At 37.4% G+C, this 20932-nt stretch overlaps 1 protein-coding gene across 1 annotated transcript in view; it reads right to left on the reverse strand.

The window, feature by feature from the left end:
• VWA8 (von Willebrand factor A domain containing 8) overlaps window positions 1-20932 on the reverse strand; it is a 403894-nt gene that overhangs the window by 353952 nt on the left and 29010 nt on the right. Inside the window, exon 3 of the mRNA XM_036297783.1 lies at window positions 3778-3908. Coding sequence (XP_036153676.1) covers window positions 3778-3908 — 131 coding nt within the window. The remainder of the gene's footprint in view (window positions 1-3777; window positions 3909-20932) is intronic.

Here is a 20932-nt window from a genome sequence, read left to right on the forward strand (position 1 = left end):
CTATTTACAATTTAAGCAATAATAATCAAAATTAGATCTTATAAAACTTAACGTCTCCTATAGAATTCTTTTTAAATGTCACGAGTAATAATTTGGCTACCTGGTTCTCCCAATGATAGCCATTTCTACAAGTAATGTTCATCTTCTTTTTAAGGGTGATTTAAATTAATTAATTAATTCCATGAGCCAATGTTTACCAATTGTATACATTATGTTAGGTATTTTACCATGTGTGAAAATAAGATATATACCAACAGTCAGAAGAGAGAGATACATACAAAGCTATTCAGAAAGGAAAAAAAAGAGAGAAAAGTATGAAAAGGAGAGGAAGGGAAGTAAGAAGAGGTAGAGGAGGAGGAGGGAAAAAAGAATTATTTACCCCCCAAAAAATCCCATATGATTTGAAAGGGAAACCATCTAGAATCCATTTCTTTTAGAATAATTTATCCATTTCAAAAGTTATTTTACCCTACATGGATTATCTACGAACAAAATTTTTTTAACATTATTCTTGGTTTTACATTGAATTGAAAACAATGACATTATCCAATTAAATAAGGCATACAAGATGTTTTTACTAAAAAGGGAAAACTAATTTATTGGAGTATAAAGAAAAAAGCTGAACGAGCATGCTATTAATGGTCCTTAATCACAAGCTCATTCAACTTATTTCTTTATATAGTACTCCAGTAAATTACTTTATACTGGAAAAAACTCCAGAAAAGGGATTTTTTTCTCCACCTTATCTCCATATGATGGTGATAAAAATATATTGTTTTTAATTTGTTTTCTTGAAATGTGCCAGTTGCAATGTGCCCATAAATTTAAGAATAAATGGAAAGAAGGAAAAATTTTTAAATAGAGAAAACACACATCATAGCAGTGACTTTTTAAAATAAGAATGAATTGCTTATGAGCACACAATTTACAAGTAAAGTAGCAAATTCTCTTTTTAGCAGATACCCACTTCTTGCTTATGAAACTCTGTCATTCACATTGCTTGACAAAGTGATGCATGCCTTTTATCACTAAACTAGAGGCCCGGTGCATGGATTCGTACACTGATGTGGTCCCTCAACCAGGCCTGCGGGGATCGGGCCCAAACGGGCTCTTCAACATCCCCCGAGGGGTCCCGGATTGCAAGAAGGTGGTTCTCAGGTGACGCATCCCAGAATCAGCTCCCTCCTCTCTGGTTCCAGGTGTGTCAACCACAGCTGCCAAGTCACTGCCGTTCAGGAGCTCCTGCATAGAGCGTCTGACCCCTGGTGGTCAGTGCGCATCATAGCTACCAGTTGGCCAGTCTAATGGTTGGCCAGCTGCTTAGGCTTTTTTATATATACTAGAGGCCTGGTGCATGAAAATCCATGCACTGGAGTGGGTATCCCTCAGCCCAGCCTGCCCCCTCTCACAGTTTAGTGCCCTTAGGGGCCGGAGGCAATCCGGTGATCAGGGAAGGCAACGCCCCCATCACACCTCTGCTGCTGTCACTGTCGGCAGCGCAAGCCTCAGCTGGCCCTGGTTACCTGAGCATCGGGTGGCCCTGGGCAGCTGGGCAGCTGCCGTCAAGGCTTGCCTGCACCTTGGGCTGGCCCTGGGCGGCTGGGCAGCCACCATCTGAGGCTTGCCTGTGCCTTGGGTCGGCCCTGGGGGGCTGGGGGCCTGAAGGGACTGGGGGGCTCTGGAGGCAGGAGGCTGAGGGGACTGGGCACTGACATTTTGTGGCTGTGGGTGCTGCCAAATTTGAGGGCGGGCAGTCAATTAGCATATTCCCTCCTTATTGGCTGTGGGCACCACCATCTTTGAGGGTGGGGCAGTCAATTAGCATATTTCCTCCCTATTTGCTGTGGGCGCTGCCATCTTTGAGGATGGGGCAGTCAATTAGCATATTCCTTTTTTATTAGCTGTGGGCATCACCATCTTTGAGGGTGGGGCAGTCAATTAGCATATTCCCTCCTTATTGGCTGTGAACACCACCATCTCTGCAATGGTGTGAGGGTCAATTAGCATATTCCCTCTTTATTAGATAGGATAGATTGTACCACCGTAATACCCTGAACTGCCACATCAAGGATATATGCAGTTTTGACAGCTTCCTAGGACTCTGCATCAGCTAAAACGAGCACACAAGCTGCTGCTGCTGCACAGAAGCAGTCTGAGCGAGCTCAGAAACAGCACCCGAGGAGCAGGTAGAGGAGGCGGCAGTGGTCTGCTGAGTTTTTTTAACTATCTATAGAACCGCTTATATATGACGTAAATATAAACATGACTATCAGATTATTTCTACTTAATTTCTCATTGATTCAGCAGGCTTGCCCCCAAATTTCTGCTTTTATAGACCTCCTTTTCTGTGGCTATTACTAAGTTAAGCATAGTACCCACTGCAGAGTTTGCGAGGCAGCTTAGGCTGGTAAGTTTTCTTAGGTGCATTTCCACATCCTAAAGCTGCCTCAGATCTATTTCACAATTTAAAGTTTATTTTGTTTTAACATAAAGACATCACCCTTATAAACTTATGTTGCATTTTTAACCAAGAAGACTCCTAAAATCTCCTACCCCTTCTCATTCCACATTCCTTCCAAACAAGCTTCCAAGTCTTGCCAGAATCAAAACAAAGTGAGATATTGTAGTCTTTGAAATTAGCCAGGTGTAAAGTGCACATCTTAAAATGGAAGAGGTTCTAGAATTTGAATTCTCAGTAGCTGGCTCTGCATTCTTAAATAAGACAGATTTGCCTTGTATATTAATAAAGTGAGGATAGGGATACAATGCATACAATGGCACATTATACCTCACAAACTGGTTCTAGGAACAAAAGATATGAGATGTATGGGCTAGAGGTGCTTAGGTTCTGAATTGCTCATTGTATTATCATTCCTGTCCTACATGATTTTGTGAGGAACAAAATAATTTCACCAGTGACATAAAAGAGTACACAAAGTATATTTCAACAGCGTATTAATGAATTAATATCAAGAACACAAGGAAAATTTAAGAAAGATTTTTCTCTTCATCCTAAAAAGTATATTCAGAGCAAAGCAACTTCATTTGATAACATTCTTCCTCGAATCACTAGAACAATACCTATTAATGAAGACAAAATAAAAAGAAGTCTTGTAATATTTTTTATTTTGGATTGAAAATTGAGTACTTCAACTCACTTCACAATGTGCTTATAGAACTGCAAACATTTAAAAGGATAACGTGTCAGAAAGGGGAAATAATATGAGATTTGAAGTCTAGCTCCATCATTTCCTAGTTGAAGAGAGCTTGAGCGAGTAATTTAATGAATTGGTTTTCTCATCTATTTAAAGAAAAAAAAAGAGAGCATATAACACATGAGATAGTCTACAAACCCTAGGCTCTCTTTCTAAAGACCATATTATATCAAAAAGTCAAGAGAATTATTTGGCCTTTTAAAATGTGGATCTGAGATAAGAGAATGTTCCCTAAGTATTATAAAACTAAGTTTTGTTTTGTAATCTCAGAGTTGCTGATTCTATCTGCTATTCATTGACTGAATTTGTATTTCCTTTCCACTGGAAGTGGAGAACTTTCTAGTTACAACAAAAATTTGCTAAAGCTATGAAAAGTAATACACACTTGCTTTGCAAATAACTTATTCCAAACTATTTATAAACAAATCAGCCTCCAACATTAACAATTTTTTTCAGTAATGACTAATCCTCATATTTTTATAAATTCTTAATCTTAATTAATTTTTCAACATAACTTATCAATGTTAAGACCCTTAGGAATGCACAAGAATTGACTGCTCACCAGGTATTGCATAGCAACAGAGCGTCGAAGAGGCCCAGGAGGTCCTATTAGAAAGACATCCTGCCCCAGGAGATCCTTCTGCATTATCCATCTTAGATGCTGAATTACAGATTGAGCCAGAGAGTCTGAAACTTTAAAGGGAGGGAAGAGGGAATATAAAGTGAAATGCAGATCAAACTACTACATATAATATAAACCTCCAAGCAATCAATGAGAATTGTATATTATATTAAAATACATACACACATGCATAAACACATCCATTGATACATACACCTGGTGAATTTTCACACTGTTTTACAATAAAAACATCACTATCAATATTAAAACAGGACAAAGTTTATGATATCACAAAGAGGTACATAACACTTAAAAGCTTATAAGAACATTTGAACACTCATCTGTAAGTGTCACTAAAGGAATGAAAGTGATTTTCAAGTATGATATAAAGAATAGTATCTTATTTATCTCAGTTTTATAGTCCACCCCTTTTGTTCTAAAAGGGGATATGATAAAATCATCCCAGACAATTAATGATTATTGTAGTCTTTTAAAATTTAAGAAAACTATATTATAACTTAGTTGGCAGTGAGATTGAGATCTCAAACTTCACAGTTAAAAAGTTTTATGAAAAAAAAGTTTTATGAAGACTTAAATGCCTTCTTTAGAAATTGTCTATTCTTCTATACCAACTCTTTTGGGAATAGAAGATTACTCCATTCAATGCCCTTCTAAGTCTACTATTAAATCACCCATCAATCTGCTCATCTTCTGCCTAAGCATTTTCTGAAATGTTTGAGTTAATACAATTAATTTGTGTTTGCTCATTTGTAAATCACCCAGTGAACCAGCAGGTGCATTCCTAGGTATATAAGAAAAACTCTCACTCCTGTACATTAGGGGACATATAAAATACTCATAGCAATGTTATTCAAAATAAAATTAAAGGCAGGAGATGGATAAAACACACACAATGGAATGTTATATAATGACAAAAACAGAATAAACTACCATTACTTCGAACAATATATTTAACTCTTAAAAGGTATAATATTGAGTGAAGAAATTAATTCTCAGAATAAATCGCATTTGGTACTATTTTGATAAAACTCAATAAACTAGCAAATTGAATTCATTATAAATATACACATATACAATAAAACAGTACTTGAAAAAGAAAAAATACAATAAATGATAAATTCAGGAAAATGGTTATCTGGGCATGGAATCAGATTCTCATAGTTTCAATGGTATTGGTAATATTTTCCTTCTTTTACTGCCCCTCAATAATAATGATAATAGTTATAATTTATTTCATTCTTGTCAAGTACCAGGTAAAAATACAAATGATTTTTTGTATAGAGTCGCATCTGGATCTCACAACATATAATATGTAAGGATACAGACCTGAACTGAACTGCTCAAATCCCAATTCTGTTTACGAGCTATGTAACCTTACTCAGCTATTTAAACCCTCTGTGCTCAGTTTCTCCAACTGTATAATGGAGATGATAAATGTACTGAGTTATAAAGTTGTTATGAAGATTAAATCAGCATTTAGAAATGTCTGATAATATAGTAACTACCATATAAGCATTTGTTAAATGCTCATTACCCTTTGTCCACAGGTGATAAGTGCATAAACCAGGAGTTAGACCTAAACTGTTTTAGTCCAAAGCTTGCATTCCAGCCATATGTCTAATTGCCCTTCCAAAATCTTTTTAACATGCTCTCTCTTCAGGTCCAATATTTTCCCTATAAGTGTAGACCTCACCTGACTGAGTCCATTAAATTTAGTAGACTTGCTTTTCTGGACATTAATACTATTTCTTGGATTTTGGTGATACCAATAGCATATTTAACTCCTTTTATTAAAATTTTAAATTCATTCTGTTGTTTACATTATGTTATCAAAGGACCCACTTCTCAAAAAAAAAAAATTTAAATCCCATTTCCACTTATATTTTAGTATACTGTATTTTGTCAAAGAAAATATTTGTCAGGAAATTGCATTAAACCAGTGAGAGAAAGCATTACGTACTGCTGTGTGGTGTCTGTGGCATATTTTACATTAATGCTTGAAACTAGCTGTATTTTTAGGATAGCCTCAAGAAGGCATGAGTCATACTTAAAAGCATTCCAGAAATAGAAACAAGATGTAAGACTGTACATTAGGAACATCTGCAAAACAAACTGCCAAACTGCCATGCATAACCTAATATAAACACAGCCCCGTGCATGAGAGAAATCCCCAACCTCAGTGTTTTCGGGTACAAGAAGCTACCTTCTAGGATTCCACATAGTAATACAATTATGTCATAATAATTCCAGAGAGCTTGATCCTATATTCTATAATTTCCTTCTCTATGTAAGAATAAAACATCTGGTTCATGTTGAGGTAAATGCCTTATTCAATTCCTAGCCAATACTTATTTCAAAAAAAAAAAAAATATGTACTATTTTTTTGCCCAGGCATATTCAAGGACTTTAAAATAATTCTACAAAAGGTACATAAATTATAATTTTCTCCCTCCACAGACTCAAATTTGTGAGATATATACATAAATTAAAATTTCAGAAAATTATGCATAGTTCAAATTCTGTTATAACAAATCCTTCAAAACTAGTGAGGTTTTCTTACTGTCCCAAGAGACAACATAATATACCATAATGGAAAGCCAAACAGACCAAGTTGTGATTTCTCTTTCTGTCCTTTACCAATATTCTTGGACAAATATTCTGAATCTTCTGGGTCTAAGGTTCCTAATTTTCAAAAGACAGGGAATAATACTTACTGAGCATGGTTATTATGAGGATCAGTAAAGCCCCTCATCCAGCCCTTCAGTCAGTAAGAACCAAGTATGGAAGGGGATTAAAGAGACTGATCATACCAAGAGATAACAAGAATATGAAAGAACTATAACTCTTTCTCATTACTGGTAGAAATATAAAATAATACAACCACTTTGGAAAACAGAATGACAGTTCCTTAAAGCTCAATACTTATCACGAGATATACCCATTCACTACTAGCTATTTACACACACAAAGAGAAAGCATATGTGCATACAAAGAATTGTACATGAAGGTTCAGAGCAGCTTTATTTCAAGATCCTCAAATTGGTAACAATAAATCTATCAACAGATGAATAAACAAATTTCAATATTTCCATACCATGGAATACTACTCAGCAAAAATGGAATGAACTATTAAGACATATAACATGGAAGACTCTCAAAAAAAGTATGCTGATAGGAACGAGAAAAAAAGGGAATATATTGTATGATTCCACTTATATAAAATTTTAAAAAATCCAAATAAATCTATAAGCAGATAAATGATTCCCAGAGAATATAGGAACTAGGTATATTATAAGGGGTACAAGTAAACTTTGAGGGAGTAATGAATTTATGTAATCAGTATTTTTATTATAGTAATGTTTCATGATTATACACATACTAGAGGCCCAGTGCACAAAATTTGTGCACTGGGGGATGAGGGGGTTGCCCCTCAGCCCAGCCTGCACCCTCTCCAATCTGGGACCCTTCAAGGGGATTGGGCTTGTGGGAATCAGGCCTAAACCATCAGTCAGACATCCCTCTCACAATCCAGGACTGCTGGCTCCCAACCGCTCGCGTGCCTGCTTGCCTGATTCCCCCCTAACCACACCCCTGCCGGCCCAATCGCCCCCAACTGCCCTCCCCTGCCAGCCCAGTCTCCCCTAAATGCCTTCCCCTGCGGGCTTGGTCACCCCCAACTGCCCTCCCCTGCCAGCCCGATTGCCCCCAACTGCCCTCCCCTGCCAGCCATTTTGTGACCATATGGGGGCGGACAGCTTGTGTGAGGATGTGATGGTAAATTTGTATATTACCTCTTTATTATATAGAATGCCAAAATTTGGAAAATTTATCATGTTAAAGCTATGAAATTTGTTATATGTAACTTATATTTAGTCACACTGTTAAAAAATATAATAGTGAATTAAAATTTAACAATGTTTATTATTTGGCTTATGAATGATTGGGTTTTATCCTTTGTGATTTTTAGTGTTTTACAAGTTTTCTATATTGACTGTTTTTATTCTTGTAATAGGAACAAAGGCTTTTTAAAAAAACTGTATTGCAAAATAATAATAGCCATACTGGAAGTAGTGGAGAACTGTGATAGAGAAAGTAGCAATATAATAGGTGACATATATTAGAATATTTTGACTGAAAATTAGATCACAAAATACCCAAAGTTCAATTTGCAACTCAGCCTCCCAAAGTGCTTATCTATAAGGTGTTGCTAAATTAAGATAATTTACTAAAGATATATTTGTTGGTCTTAGTACTCGTGACAAGACATTGACAACCAAAACTGTAAAATGAAACCAAGGAATGACCTTTCGTTATGAACATTATCTCAGAAGAACCAGGAATTTTCAGGTCCTCTCAAATGAGTCCAAATTCTTTAAACATAAAGTATGAACTTTCTATTTTTATAAGTCAGATTAGAGAAAAAGCAATTAAAACATAATGAATGTATTCTTTACTTTGAAAAAAGTTTCATTTTAAACATGGGTTTTTTATTAGATTTGGCTAATACTTATCATAAGAAAAATCCAAAATGTAACAAAAAAAATTATTTTACCTTTTTATTTTTATACTAGAGGCCCAGTGCACAAAAATTTGTGCACTCGGGGGGGTGGGGGTTGCCCTCAGCCCAGCCTGTGCCCTCTCGCAGTCTGGGACCCCCTCAGGGGATGTCCACCTGCTGGCTTAGGCCCGCTCCCCAGGGGATCGGGCCTACGCTGGCAGTCAGACATCCCTCTGGCCGCCCAGGAGCCCTCAGGGGATATCCACTTGCCAGCGGGGACCAGGCCTAAGGTGCAGTCAGACATCCTTAGCGCTGCTGAGGAGGCGGGAGAGGCTCCCACCATCACTACTGTGCTGGCAGCCGTCAGCCTGGCTTGTGGCTGAGCTGAGCTCTCCCTGTGGGAGCGCACTGACCACCAGGGGGCAGCTCCTGCATTGAGCATTTGCCCCCTGGTGGTCAGTGTGTGTCATAGTGACCAGTCAGTCCCAGTTGTTCTGCTGTTAGGGTCAATTTGCATATTACCCTTTTATTATATGCCTGGTGCATGGGTGGGGGCTGACTGGTTTGCCCTGAAGGGTGTCCCAGATCAGGATGGGGGTCCCGTTGGGGTGCCTGGCCAGCCTGGGTGAGGGGCTGATGGCTGTTTGCAGGCTGGCCACAGTCTCTTCAGGGCGGGGGTCCCCCCTGGGGTGCCTGGCCAACCTGGGTGAGGGGCTGATGGCTGTTTGCAGGCTGGCCACAGCCCCTTCAGGGTGGGGGTCATCACTGGGGTGCCTGGCCAGCCTGGGTGAGGGGCTGAGGGCCATTTTCAGGCTGGACACACCCCTTTCAGGGTGGGGGATCCTGCTGGGGTGCCTGGCCAGTCTGGGTGAGGGGCTGATGACTGTTTGCAGGCTGGACACACCCCCTTCAAGGTGGGGGGTCCCCTGGGGTGCCTGGCCAACCTGGGTGAGGGGCTGATGGCTGTTTGCAGGCTGGCCACAGCCCCTTCAGGGTGGGGGTCATCACTGGGGTGCCTGGCCAGCCTGGGTGAGGGGCTGAGGGCCATTTTCAGGCTGGACACACCCCTTTCAGGGTGGGGGATCCTGCTGGGGTGCCTGGCCAGTCTGGGTGAGGGGCTGATGACTGTTTGCAGGCTGGCCACGGTCCCCAATGGGGACCCTCACCCCATGAGAGTGTGGCCAGCCTGGGTGAGGGACTGAGGGCCATTTTCAGGCTGGACACACCCCCTTCAAGGTGGGGGGTCCCCTGGGGTGCCTGGCCAGCCTGGGAGAGGGGCTGATGGCTGTTTGCAGGCTGGCCATGGCCCCCAGCCACCTAAGCTCCCAGTAGAGGCTGGCTGGAAGCAGGTATCTGGGATTTATTTATCTTCTATAATTGAAACTTTGTTGCCTTTAGCGGAGGCCACAGCCAGCCAGGGCAGGCAGGAAGCTTGGCTTCCTCCATTGCCGGGGCAACCAAGCCTCCTCCTTGCTCCAGGTCTGTGGCTGCCGGCCGCCATCTTGGTTTGGTTAATTTGCATAAAGTCGCTCTGATTGGTTGGTGGGCATGGCTTGTGATGTAGCGAAGGTACGGTCAATTTGCATGTTTCTCTTTTATTAGATTAGCTATTTTTATTGACTTCAGAGAGGAAGGGAGAGGGAGAGAGAGATAGAAACATCAATGAGGAGAGAGAATCCTTGACTGGCTGCCTCCTGCACACCCCCTACTGGGGATCAAGCCCGAAACCCGGGCATGCGCCCTTGACCAGAATCGAACTCAGGACCCTTCAGTTTGCAGGCCAACAGTCTATCCACCGAGCCAAACCAGCTAGAGCAGGGGTGGGCAAACTTTTTGACTCAAGGGCCACAACGGGTTCTTAAACTGGACCGGAGGGCCGGAACAAAAGCATGGATGGAGTGTTTGTGTGAACTAATATAAATTCAAAGTAAACATCATTACGTAAAAGGGTACAGTCTTTTTTTTTTTTTAGTTTTATTCATTTCAAATGGGCTTAGTTTGCCCACGGCTGAGCTAGAATGATGTAAAAAAATTTTTAAATGATCTATCTTTAACCCCTCCTATTCTTAATCCCACTCCTAAGGCAATACACCAGAAGGAAATAAAAGTTTAAGAGCGTGAAGTATATCCTTCAACATTTCTCTCTGAATATAGAATACCTGTAAAAGGTGTTTAAAAAAATTTTTTTAAACAAAAATGGTATCAGACTTTATATACTACTCTACAGTCTGCAATTTTTTTTTTAACAATATCACATGGACAGCCTCTTGGTTGTCTAATCTTTTTAAACAGCTGCAGAAGATAACATGACATGGGTATATAATAATTTATTCAATCATTCCTCTTGATTCACTATGATAGCTTCTAGTTTTTGTCACTACCAAAAATACCAAAAATGCTGCAATATATGTTGTGTACAAATATCCTCTTTTATGTGCTGGTTTTTTCCTTAATGGATAAAACCTAAAAAGAGACTTCTACATCAAAAGGTATGTATATTTTTTATTTTAATAGTTACTACTATATTATTTTCCAAAGAGGTCATATGTACTCATGCTTACACCAGCAATGTATGAAAATGACACTTCTCTGCAACCGTGTAGGTACTAAGCATTACAATACTTTTAAATTTTGACCCACGTTATGCATGAAAAGTTCTATTTTATTGTATCATTTGTATCTCTCTAACTATTAACCATTGTTAGAACACATGTATATACACTTATTGTCCATTTGGACTTCATTTCCTGTGGCATGCCTACTTAAATCCTTTGCCTGTCTTCTACTGGATCACATGATGTTTCTCATCAACTTGTAAGGTATAGTTGTATATTATGGGTATTAATCCTCTGTCTATTGTATGTTACATATACATTAAAAATGCGATTTTTGAGTTACATGGTTTACTGCTTGAAGTCATTTTCTCTTTAAACAATGTCATAAATGGTGACTGAATTACCAGGTGGACCCAAAGAAACCTATATAACATATTATAGAGCTTAAAAATTGTATGTCTGCAATGAAAGTTGCAGAAAACAACAACAGTCATTCAACAGAAAAGAAAATGCATCAAAAATGTTGAGCTATCTTGAATATGGTGCTGGGAGAAAGAAGACTGAAGAAAAATTAGGCACCGAATAAAGATTGCTGAAGAGACTCTAGAGGAAACCTCAGGCCACCTTAAAGGGTTTTAAAGTGATGGAACTCTTCTGATGGAACTCTTCCTTTTGAGAGCTCTATTTTTAAAAATACATCTAAAGAAATCTCAAAGGAAATCCTTTCCTCAAATTCTAGTGTAATGAGAGACAATTAGTGCAACCATTAAAAATAAGGTAAAGCTTAAGGATTGGAGGCCTTGTTTCGCAGATTATTTTTCAAGCTCTGACTCTATTAAGTAAGAGAATCTTAGTCACACCTTCCTGGAGGCCATCTGTGTAAGCCTGTCACTAATTCATTACAGCTGACAAGGGCTGCAATGGCTGTTCCACATCATCTACATTTACACAAAAATGACAGTTTTTTCCATAGTGTTCTGTCATTTATGATGCTGGTAAGTTTCTCAAACCTCTTAAAATTATTTATAAACTAAAAACAAAGGATACCACCCCCCCCCAAAAAAAAAAAACAAAAAAACCCACACCTCTCATCCTGCTGACTTTATGCCAAAACATTTTAAAAGCAGTTTTGTAATTCTTGCAAAATATCTTTGTGGGCCCTAATTGCCTGGATAAGAGGTCAGTGTGTCCAGTAAAACTTAAATGACCTCACATATAATTAATCCACAGACTGCAACAAGAAAGTTATATAAGGAAGTTGAAATATCTCGAAGGTCAGGTTTAAAGTCATCTATTGAACACTGCTACCCAGGAGCACAACCTCATAAGGCAAACCTGGAAGAAATACCAACTTTGATACTATATAGTTTAACTTCAAGCACAAAAACATGAAGGAAATCTCTTATCAAAAGCTGTCAATTTCATCTAAGCAATAAGATTCAGCTTTCATACAAAAAGGGAAGAAAAGCTTTAATTATCCACTTCAATACCTGCAGGTGAGAGACCAGGGGCTAAGATGATAAGGGGAAGTTATAATGGTCAAGGCAGGAGGTGGAAAAACCTAGATAATAAAAAACTGAAGAGCAATCCAACTCCTTGTGTCCACTACGTGACAGGCACTGGGCTAGATAGATGCTGGAGACAGAAAAGATGGCCTACTGTGCCCAACACTGTGACAACTGACTGTAAAATATAAGCATTCATTATCTCAATCAGACAGTCACCAATTGAAGAAATTTTACTTTGATGAGGTAATATGCTTTCCTGGGGTTTTTAATAGAATTTCAGACTCCCACTTACAAATATTTCCAGTCTACAGTATCAGCCAGGCCAGTTAGAAGGATTTCTACCCTTCTATTAGAGAAATGTTAAATATGAATATCAAAGTTCATATTTCAACACTGTGATTTTCATTTCTTCATTACTAAAAGACAACAGTGAGTTTCAGTGTTCCGAATACTAACTCTGATAAAGACAGAAATAAATAGCACCGCCATGCCTCAGCTATTCCAATATTTTTCAATAACTTTTCACAATTCTAGAAGAGTTTCTTTCATACTCCAGGAGTTATTTTATTTTGTTTTTTGTTTGTTTGTTTGTGTTTGTTTTTTCCCCCCAGGAGTTATTTTAAAGAACAGTAGCCAGAGACACCGAGATAGACCGAGAAAGAAAAATCAAACTGAAGTCAGGAAATTTAGGTTTTGCTACTAATTAATGAGTCTTCGGACCTCTTTCTCATGGTCCTACCTTCCTAGCTATAAAAGGAGTTTCAGAGAGAATAATAATTGCTAAAGTTCCTTTCTTTAACCAAAGTCTATCATTTTTATGTCTCATTTGAAAATATTAAATATTCAAAAGGCAAAAAGCTAAATTGAAGCATAAATACAGGAAGCAAAGCAATGTATTATCAAAGTTCAACAGAATACCATTTCCAAAATACTTTTTAAATAGCTCCAAGAGAGGAAAAAAAAAAATCCATCAAAGTTTTCTAATAACCAAAACCCATAATTTCTAATCAATCATGTAATAGCAAACAAAAGAACTATAATTTTCCCATTGGGAAATTGTCCCCAAGAGAAGGCAGAAATAGTTCAAAGAATACAATGTTTTAACTTAATACAGTAAACAGATGTAAAAAATATGTTATAGTATGCAATACAATATACCTATCCAACCAATATGTAGCAACCACATAATACTTATGTGGATGCATAAGATTTAGTTGATTTAGCTCAGCCACTATTTCAAGTTAAACAAACTCCCAAACAGTCTTTTTCTAACAACTGGGCACAGTTGTTCATAAGAAAAACTATGTAACAACCTACTCCTGGGTAAAACATAAGAGACATGCACCAACATCTTTTTGCTGTTGTTGTTGTTAATCCTCACCTGAGGATATTTTTCCAGTTGATTTTTTTTTTTTTTTTTAGAGAGAGAATGAAAGGGAGGGAGGGGGAGTGAGAGAGAGAGAAAGAGAAACATCAATGTGAGATAGACTCATCAATTGGTTGTCTACCACACCCACTTCCAGGGCCAGGGATGGAATCTGCAACCCAGGTACATGCCCTTAACCAAGAATCGAACCTGCGACACTTCGGTGTGATGGCTGACGCTCTCACTAGAGCCACACCAGCCAGGGCTGCATCATCATCTTGATATACAAAAAATAATAGATAAGGATACTTATCTTGTGGAGATGGTAGGAATAATAATGAATGAATAGCAAGCACAGAAAATGCAAATTGGTGCCTATGGACCATCCAACTGCTTTAATATAAACTCTCTTCAGATAAATTTCAAAAGGCAACACCAAAGAAAGTGAAACTTTTTGATTACATAAGAGATGCATGAAAACAGTAATAAAAACGGAAAATAACCAAAATGGGGTTTTGGTGACAATTTATGAGAGTTTTCCTATATTTAAAAATAGATATCTTTTACACTTGCAAAATATAAAAATACATTCATTCAAAGCCTATGTTTATAAGTTTAAAAATTTATATTATTGCTTAGATCCACTGAATCCTTAAAGCTAATATTAATTAATTCTCTCACTTAATAAGATCCCCCAAGTGATTAAACATTTGTGACTATGACAAAATATTTCAACAGACCCCAGATAGTAGACTACAGCATCTTAGTTGTTAAAAGAAGGGATAACCTTGCCTTAACCAGTTTGGCTCAGTGGCTAGAGCATCGTCCTGTGGACTGAAGGGTCCCAGGTTCGATTCCACTCAAGGGCACATGCCCAGGTTGCGGGCTCGATCCCCAGTAGGAGGCATGCAGAAGGCAGCTGATCAATGATTCTCTGTCATCACTGACGTTTCTATCTCTCTCTCTCTCTTCCTTTCTATCTCTCTCTCCCTTCCTCTCTGAAATCAATAAAAATATATTTTTTAAAAAATAATAAAATAAAAGAAGGGATGCCCTGTAATGTCTGATCACTGGGGTGTACACCTGAAACTAATACAACAATGTATGTCAACTGTAATTAAAAATAAGAAATGATTTTAAAAAAGAAAAGGTAAGTAAAAGAAAAGAAGAGATGCCCTGGCTGGGTGGCTTAGTTGGTTACAGGCTCATCCCGTGCACCAAAAAGGTTGCAGGTTTGATTCCCAGTCAGGGCACATACCTAGGTTGTGAGTTCGATCCCCGATTGTGGCTGGTATGGAAAACAGATCAATGTTTCTTTTTCACATTGATGTTTCTCTCTCTCTCTCTCTCTCTCTCTCTCTCTCTCTCTCTCTCTCTCTCTCTCTCTCTCTCTCTCTCTTTTCCTCTTTCTCTAAAAACCAGTAAAAACATACCCTTGGGTAAAGATTGAAAAAAAAGAAGGGATAGATAGCTATCCTCTGTTGAAAGCTATCAGACAATGACTACGCTTCATGTTTAGGTGAGACTGAAAAGGCCAACATTCTTTCCACACTATAAATACATTAAGTTTGATCTTTGAAATGAAATTAAAGCTTATTTGAAGAGTCTATGCTATTTGTGATCCTGCAAACAACCTGAGGGCTAATTCAAAATCAAATCTAGATAAACTGTATTCCAGATTAATCTTTTAAGAGTAAGACTGATAAAGAATAAATATCTTTAGCACATGTCTTAGGCAAAATCAGAGCAACCCTTAGTAATCCCATACTCAACAGAGTCATAAGCATGGAATGATGGAAAATGAAAAGGAACAAGAATCAGGAGACTGGGAAAATGGTTGTGTCAGGAACTCATATTTATTTGAGCCCTATGTGCCAGGCACTATTCTACACACTTCACATATGCTATTTGATTTAATCCTTATGATATATCCATAAGGTTGAAATAATCATCCCCATATACGCAAGGAGACTCAGAGCAGTTAAATGACTATAGAAATTAACATATCTAAAAATTAAAAGGAAAATGAAATTCACACATCTAAAAAGTAGTACTGACAAAATTTTAAATATAATTTCCCTCTAAGTAAGTTGTTAACCTATAGAACTCAGACTACATAAAAGTCTTCCTATTGTCTATTAACAGTGGATATTATTCCTCATTTCTGAAGTTTATTTAAAAAGTTAGCCACATTCGTTATAAAAAAGCCAGAAATCAGAAAAAATGAGTGATTTTTTTCAATTATTATGTACCTATGGCATGTAAGGTGTTACAGATATATTTTGTTAATTTTTCTCTAGATAAGTATAATAACTAAAGAATCATGTCACTAGTCTCAACCCTGAAAAGAAAGCCTATCTATTACAATAATATAATTAGGCATAACTAATAAACAATGAACATTAAAAGTAACTATCACTTCTAGTTAGCTTAAAGAGAATTACAAGAGCATTTCATTTCCAATCTAACAACCAGAACAAGTCAGTTAATCAATCAAAAACAAGTTTCTTAAAAACACATCATACAAGTAAGGATACAAAGAAACCTTAATGAACTAAATTCTAAAAAGTAACGAGCCCTCTCAAGGAGAGAAAAGACAGAGAGCTGGTTTTCATCCCTGGTACAAGGGCAAGAGGAGGAAGAATCTGCCATAGATGTGTCATGATAAACAAGGTAAACTTTATAAAAACAAAATTTTTAAAGCACCAACCAAGTTAAACTTTTAACAAACTTACAATGGACACACACGGCCTGGCAGAGAAATTAATCTACTGAGAAGTCCCAGTCACAGAGAAAATCTCCACCTACCCACCAACTCTTTTCCATTGGCCTTCACTAAGTATACAGGGGTATACAGTAAAAACCAGATGAAGGACAGAAGCTGAGAAACATCCTTCCTGAAGAATGCTGGGCCTTTCTCCTTAAAGCAAGTCAACAACACACAAAAGGCTGAAGGTGGGGACAGAAAAAGCAGCAGAAATCCCTCCAAGGCACTTCAGGACTTCACCCAGTGCAAGGTAGCAGTTCTCAAGGATGGAGCTGAGATGAAAGAGCTGAGATAAATCCTTCTGAGGCACTCTTGATCTTCACTGACATGGCCTCTGAAGAATAGAGGCAGGGCAATAGGACAAGAGAGATCTGATTGCAAACGCAGAATACAGGACTGAATAGCAAAGAGAATTCACCAGTAATCCAAAGATCTGGCAGCTATAAAGCAAAGAGATTGGCTATGGTTTGTAGAGCTTGAGATTGAGATATAAAACATTAAAAAAACTCTGGAATCTCACCAGAATTCAGATCCCAAACCTGCTGAAGGGAAAATCCTGATTTTTTCCTCAAATATGGAAAGAAAGCTCTTTAGCTTTAAATGGAATGTAATGAAAGTATCAACAAAGCTCAGGACCTCTGAAACCCACTCTTCCATAAAAATAATAAGAACACTGGCAAGATTTGTCAAAAATGAACTTTTTCAGAACTCTAATAATTAACAAAAGACTTTCAACAATCTGACATTTATCCAAGAAAAAATGGGTGAACCTCCCTAAGAACAATGAGCTTTGTGGTGTTTTAACTTGCCCTGTTTCATCTCTCTCCCCATCTCTTTAATAGTCTTGAACACCAACTGCTCACAACAATGGTGAAAACCAGTAGTCTGGCAACCACTGAGGGGGCCAGAACAGGGTCAGAGCTCCTCAAAGCCCCACCTCCAAGGAACTATCTATATTGACCTGTATAGTAGCTCCCTGAAAAGCTCCATTCTTAGAATTTGTCTTTATTTGACCCTCTCAGAACTCCCTGTGTGCAAACAGCACTACCCTAAGGTCTTTGTCAAAGAAAAATCAGCAACACGTGCTTAACAACACAGCTGCCTGAGGGAGCAAAACCTGTTGGAGCTAAGGTAAGAAGACAAAAAGACTTAAAAAAAAAAAAACCTTAAAAGGAAAACCTGGGAATGAGATGTCCAAAGGAAGCTTTGAAAAGCTCCAGTGTATGCTTAGCTGTCTAGAAGGCCATGCACATGTCAGGAAAATCCTGAGAAGGGCCTAATCTCACACAGCTGGCTGATTCTAAAGCTTTACACAAGCAGGAAATAAAGGCTAAGACACACTTGTAAGCCATCTGTGGAACACTCAAATCATGCCCAACATGCACACAGAGATCCTAGGCAAAGCTGAGAGAACTTATTTGTTCAAGGCATATAAGAAATTTCTATCCAATCAGACACTTCAGTGGCTGCACATGACAAAGAATACAGACTTTAGAAAAATAATCCATGGAAGTCGGTGAACAAACAGCAACAACAATAAGCAAAAACAAACCTTGGGGAAGGGAGGAATCTGATTTCCAGAGTTGCCACATTATATTATTCAATATGTCTGCCTTCCAACAAAAAATCTATAAGAAACACATAGAAATAGGAAATTATAGCCCCTACATAGAGGAAAAAAGGCAGTGAATAAAAACTATCTTTGAGGAAGCCAGACATTGAACTTAGTAGACAACATTTTAAATGAGCTATTACAAATATGCTCAAAGAACTAAAAATAAGCATGTCTACAAATTAAAGGAAAGCCTGTCAACAATATATCACCAGAAAATATCAAAAAGAAACAAATTATTTAAAAAATTCAAATAGAAATTCTGAAGTTGAAAAGTACAATAAGTAAAATTTAAAAATTCACTAGAGGAGCTCAACAACAGATGTGGGCAAGCAAACTTGAATATAGGTCAACTAAGATTATCCAGTCTAAGAAACAGAAAAAAAAAATTAAAAAGGGCCTCAGAAATCCATGGGACGCCATCTAATATACTAATGTACACATACTGAGAGTCCCAGAAAGAGAGAAAAAGAAAGAAAGAACAATAAATAACAAGGAAAAAAATTTTCTACCAACAATGATGGTCATTTTAAAAATTGCTCTCTAATGCATGATAACTTAAGTACCATTACCTTTTTAGAATTACCTTGGTAATAAATCAAATATACTAGTCTTGTTTTAAATTTAAATTTTTTAAAATTATATAAAACAATAAAGAATAACTGCTAAAACAACTCCCCCAAAATGATGGGAAAAATTAATCTGCACATGCAAAAAGCTCAACAACTTCCAAAAAGGTAAAACCCAAAGAGATTTGTTATCACACATACCATAGCCAAACTATCAAAAGCCAAAGCCAACAGAGGATCTTGATAGCACAAAGTAAAGTGATGCATCACATAGAGGAGGATCCTTAATAAAATTAATAATGACTCATCAGAAACTATGGAGGCCATAGGCAGTAATATGGCATATTCAAAGTGCTAAAAGAAAAAAAAAACTGTCAAACAAAAATTCCATATCCAGTAAAATTATCTTTTAAGCAATAAAGACAAAATCAAGAAATTTCCAGATAAACAAATACTAAGAGAACTCATCCCCAGCAGATCTCTCCTACAAGAAATACTAAAGGAAATCCTTCCTTCATGCTGAAATTAAAGCATACAAGATGTAACTCAAATCCACACAAAGAAAGAATACCAGTCACAGTAACTACATCAAATCCTCAATTTTGTGGACCTCAATTTAATGGACCTCATATTAAATGGACAAATTTTCAGGTCCATATGTCTTATGTGAAAATTAATACCCTATTAATTTAAATTCTTTTAACCAAGATTTGCTTATAATTAAATTAACAGGTTATTTTTTTTTTATTAATTCACTGTTATTTTCAACAAATTTTAGCAAATAGGTCATATGTTGGAAAAAACAATATAGTAATTCGCCGACATCAGTAAATATTACATGCCTACAACTATAGTCTACATATTTAAATCCAAGAGTCACCACTCACAAATAATGTTCAGGAAATGAGTAGCGCATGAGCACATCGCATCAAGCCTTCACTGGTTCTGTTGTTGCTTGGTGAGACTTTCTGCAGCAGTTTTAACTAGTGCTGGTGAGCCACGCCTTAGCCATGTGCATTTGTTTACTAGAGGTGACTGGTGAGTGCACACATTTACTAGGCCTATTCAGTATAAACTTAAAATTATAGTAATGCATATGGAAAACTTTTCTGTGAAATTAAATTTTTCATACGTACTTAATTGTAATTACACAAACGTGTCTACATAAGTAAAAACAGTAAACTAACTTGTCAATTTTTTAACATACATGTTTGGAAAACCTACTTTATTATATAATGAACTTTTGGGTTTAACGAACACCCCCTTGTCCAAATTAGTCCATTACATAGAGGTTTTACTGCACATATGCAAATAGAAAGACAGCATAAACATATTTTTGTTTGTAACTCTTCTTACTGTGCCAGTAAATGTTTAATGAATAAAGCTATAATTAGTATAGCAATGACAGCACAAAGGAAGTGGAAAGGGAACAAAGTGAAGTTTTGTATACTATTGAATGAATTTAAGTTAGTATTAATCTGAACAAGTTTGTTTTAAGTTAAATTGTTAATTGTAATCTTGAGTGGACCACTAAGAAAATATCTCAAAAAAAACAGAGTAAAACAACAAGAGAGCCCACTGGATGGGAGAACATATGTGCCAATGTTACATCTGATAAGGGTTTAATCTCCAAAATTTATAGGGAACTCATACAACTTAACAAAAGGAAGATGAGCAATCCAATCAAAAAATGGGCAAAGGACCTAAATAGACACTTTTTGAAAGTGGACATACAGAAGGCAAAGAGACATATGATAATATGCTCAAAGTCACTAATTATCTGAGAGATACAAATCAAAATGACAATGAGATATCATCTCACACCTGTCAGAATGGCTATCATCAACAAATGACAAGTGCTAGTGAGGATGTGGAGAAAAGGGAACCCTCATACACTGCTGGTGGGAATGCAGACTGGTGCAGCCACTGTGGAAAACAGTATGGCATTTCCTCAAAAAATTAAAAATGGAACTCCCGTTTGACCCAGTAATCCCACTTCTAAGAATATATCCCAAGAAATCAGAAACACCAATCAGAAAGGATATAACACCCCTATGTTCATAGCAGCACAATTTACAATAGCTAAGATTTGGAAACAGCCTAAGTGCCCATCAGCAAATGAGTGGATTAAAAAACAGTGGTACATATATACAAAGGAATACTATGCTACTATAAAAAAGAAGGAACTCTTACCATTTG

This window comes from Myotis myotis, unplaced genomic scaffold (genome assembly GCF_014108235.1).
Source record: "Myotis myotis isolate mMyoMyo1 unplaced genomic scaffold, mMyoMyo1.p scaffold_m19_p_3, whole genome shotgun sequence".
Lineage (NCBI taxonomy): Eukaryota > Metazoa > Chordata > Mammalia > Chiroptera > Vespertilionidae > Myotis > Myotis myotis.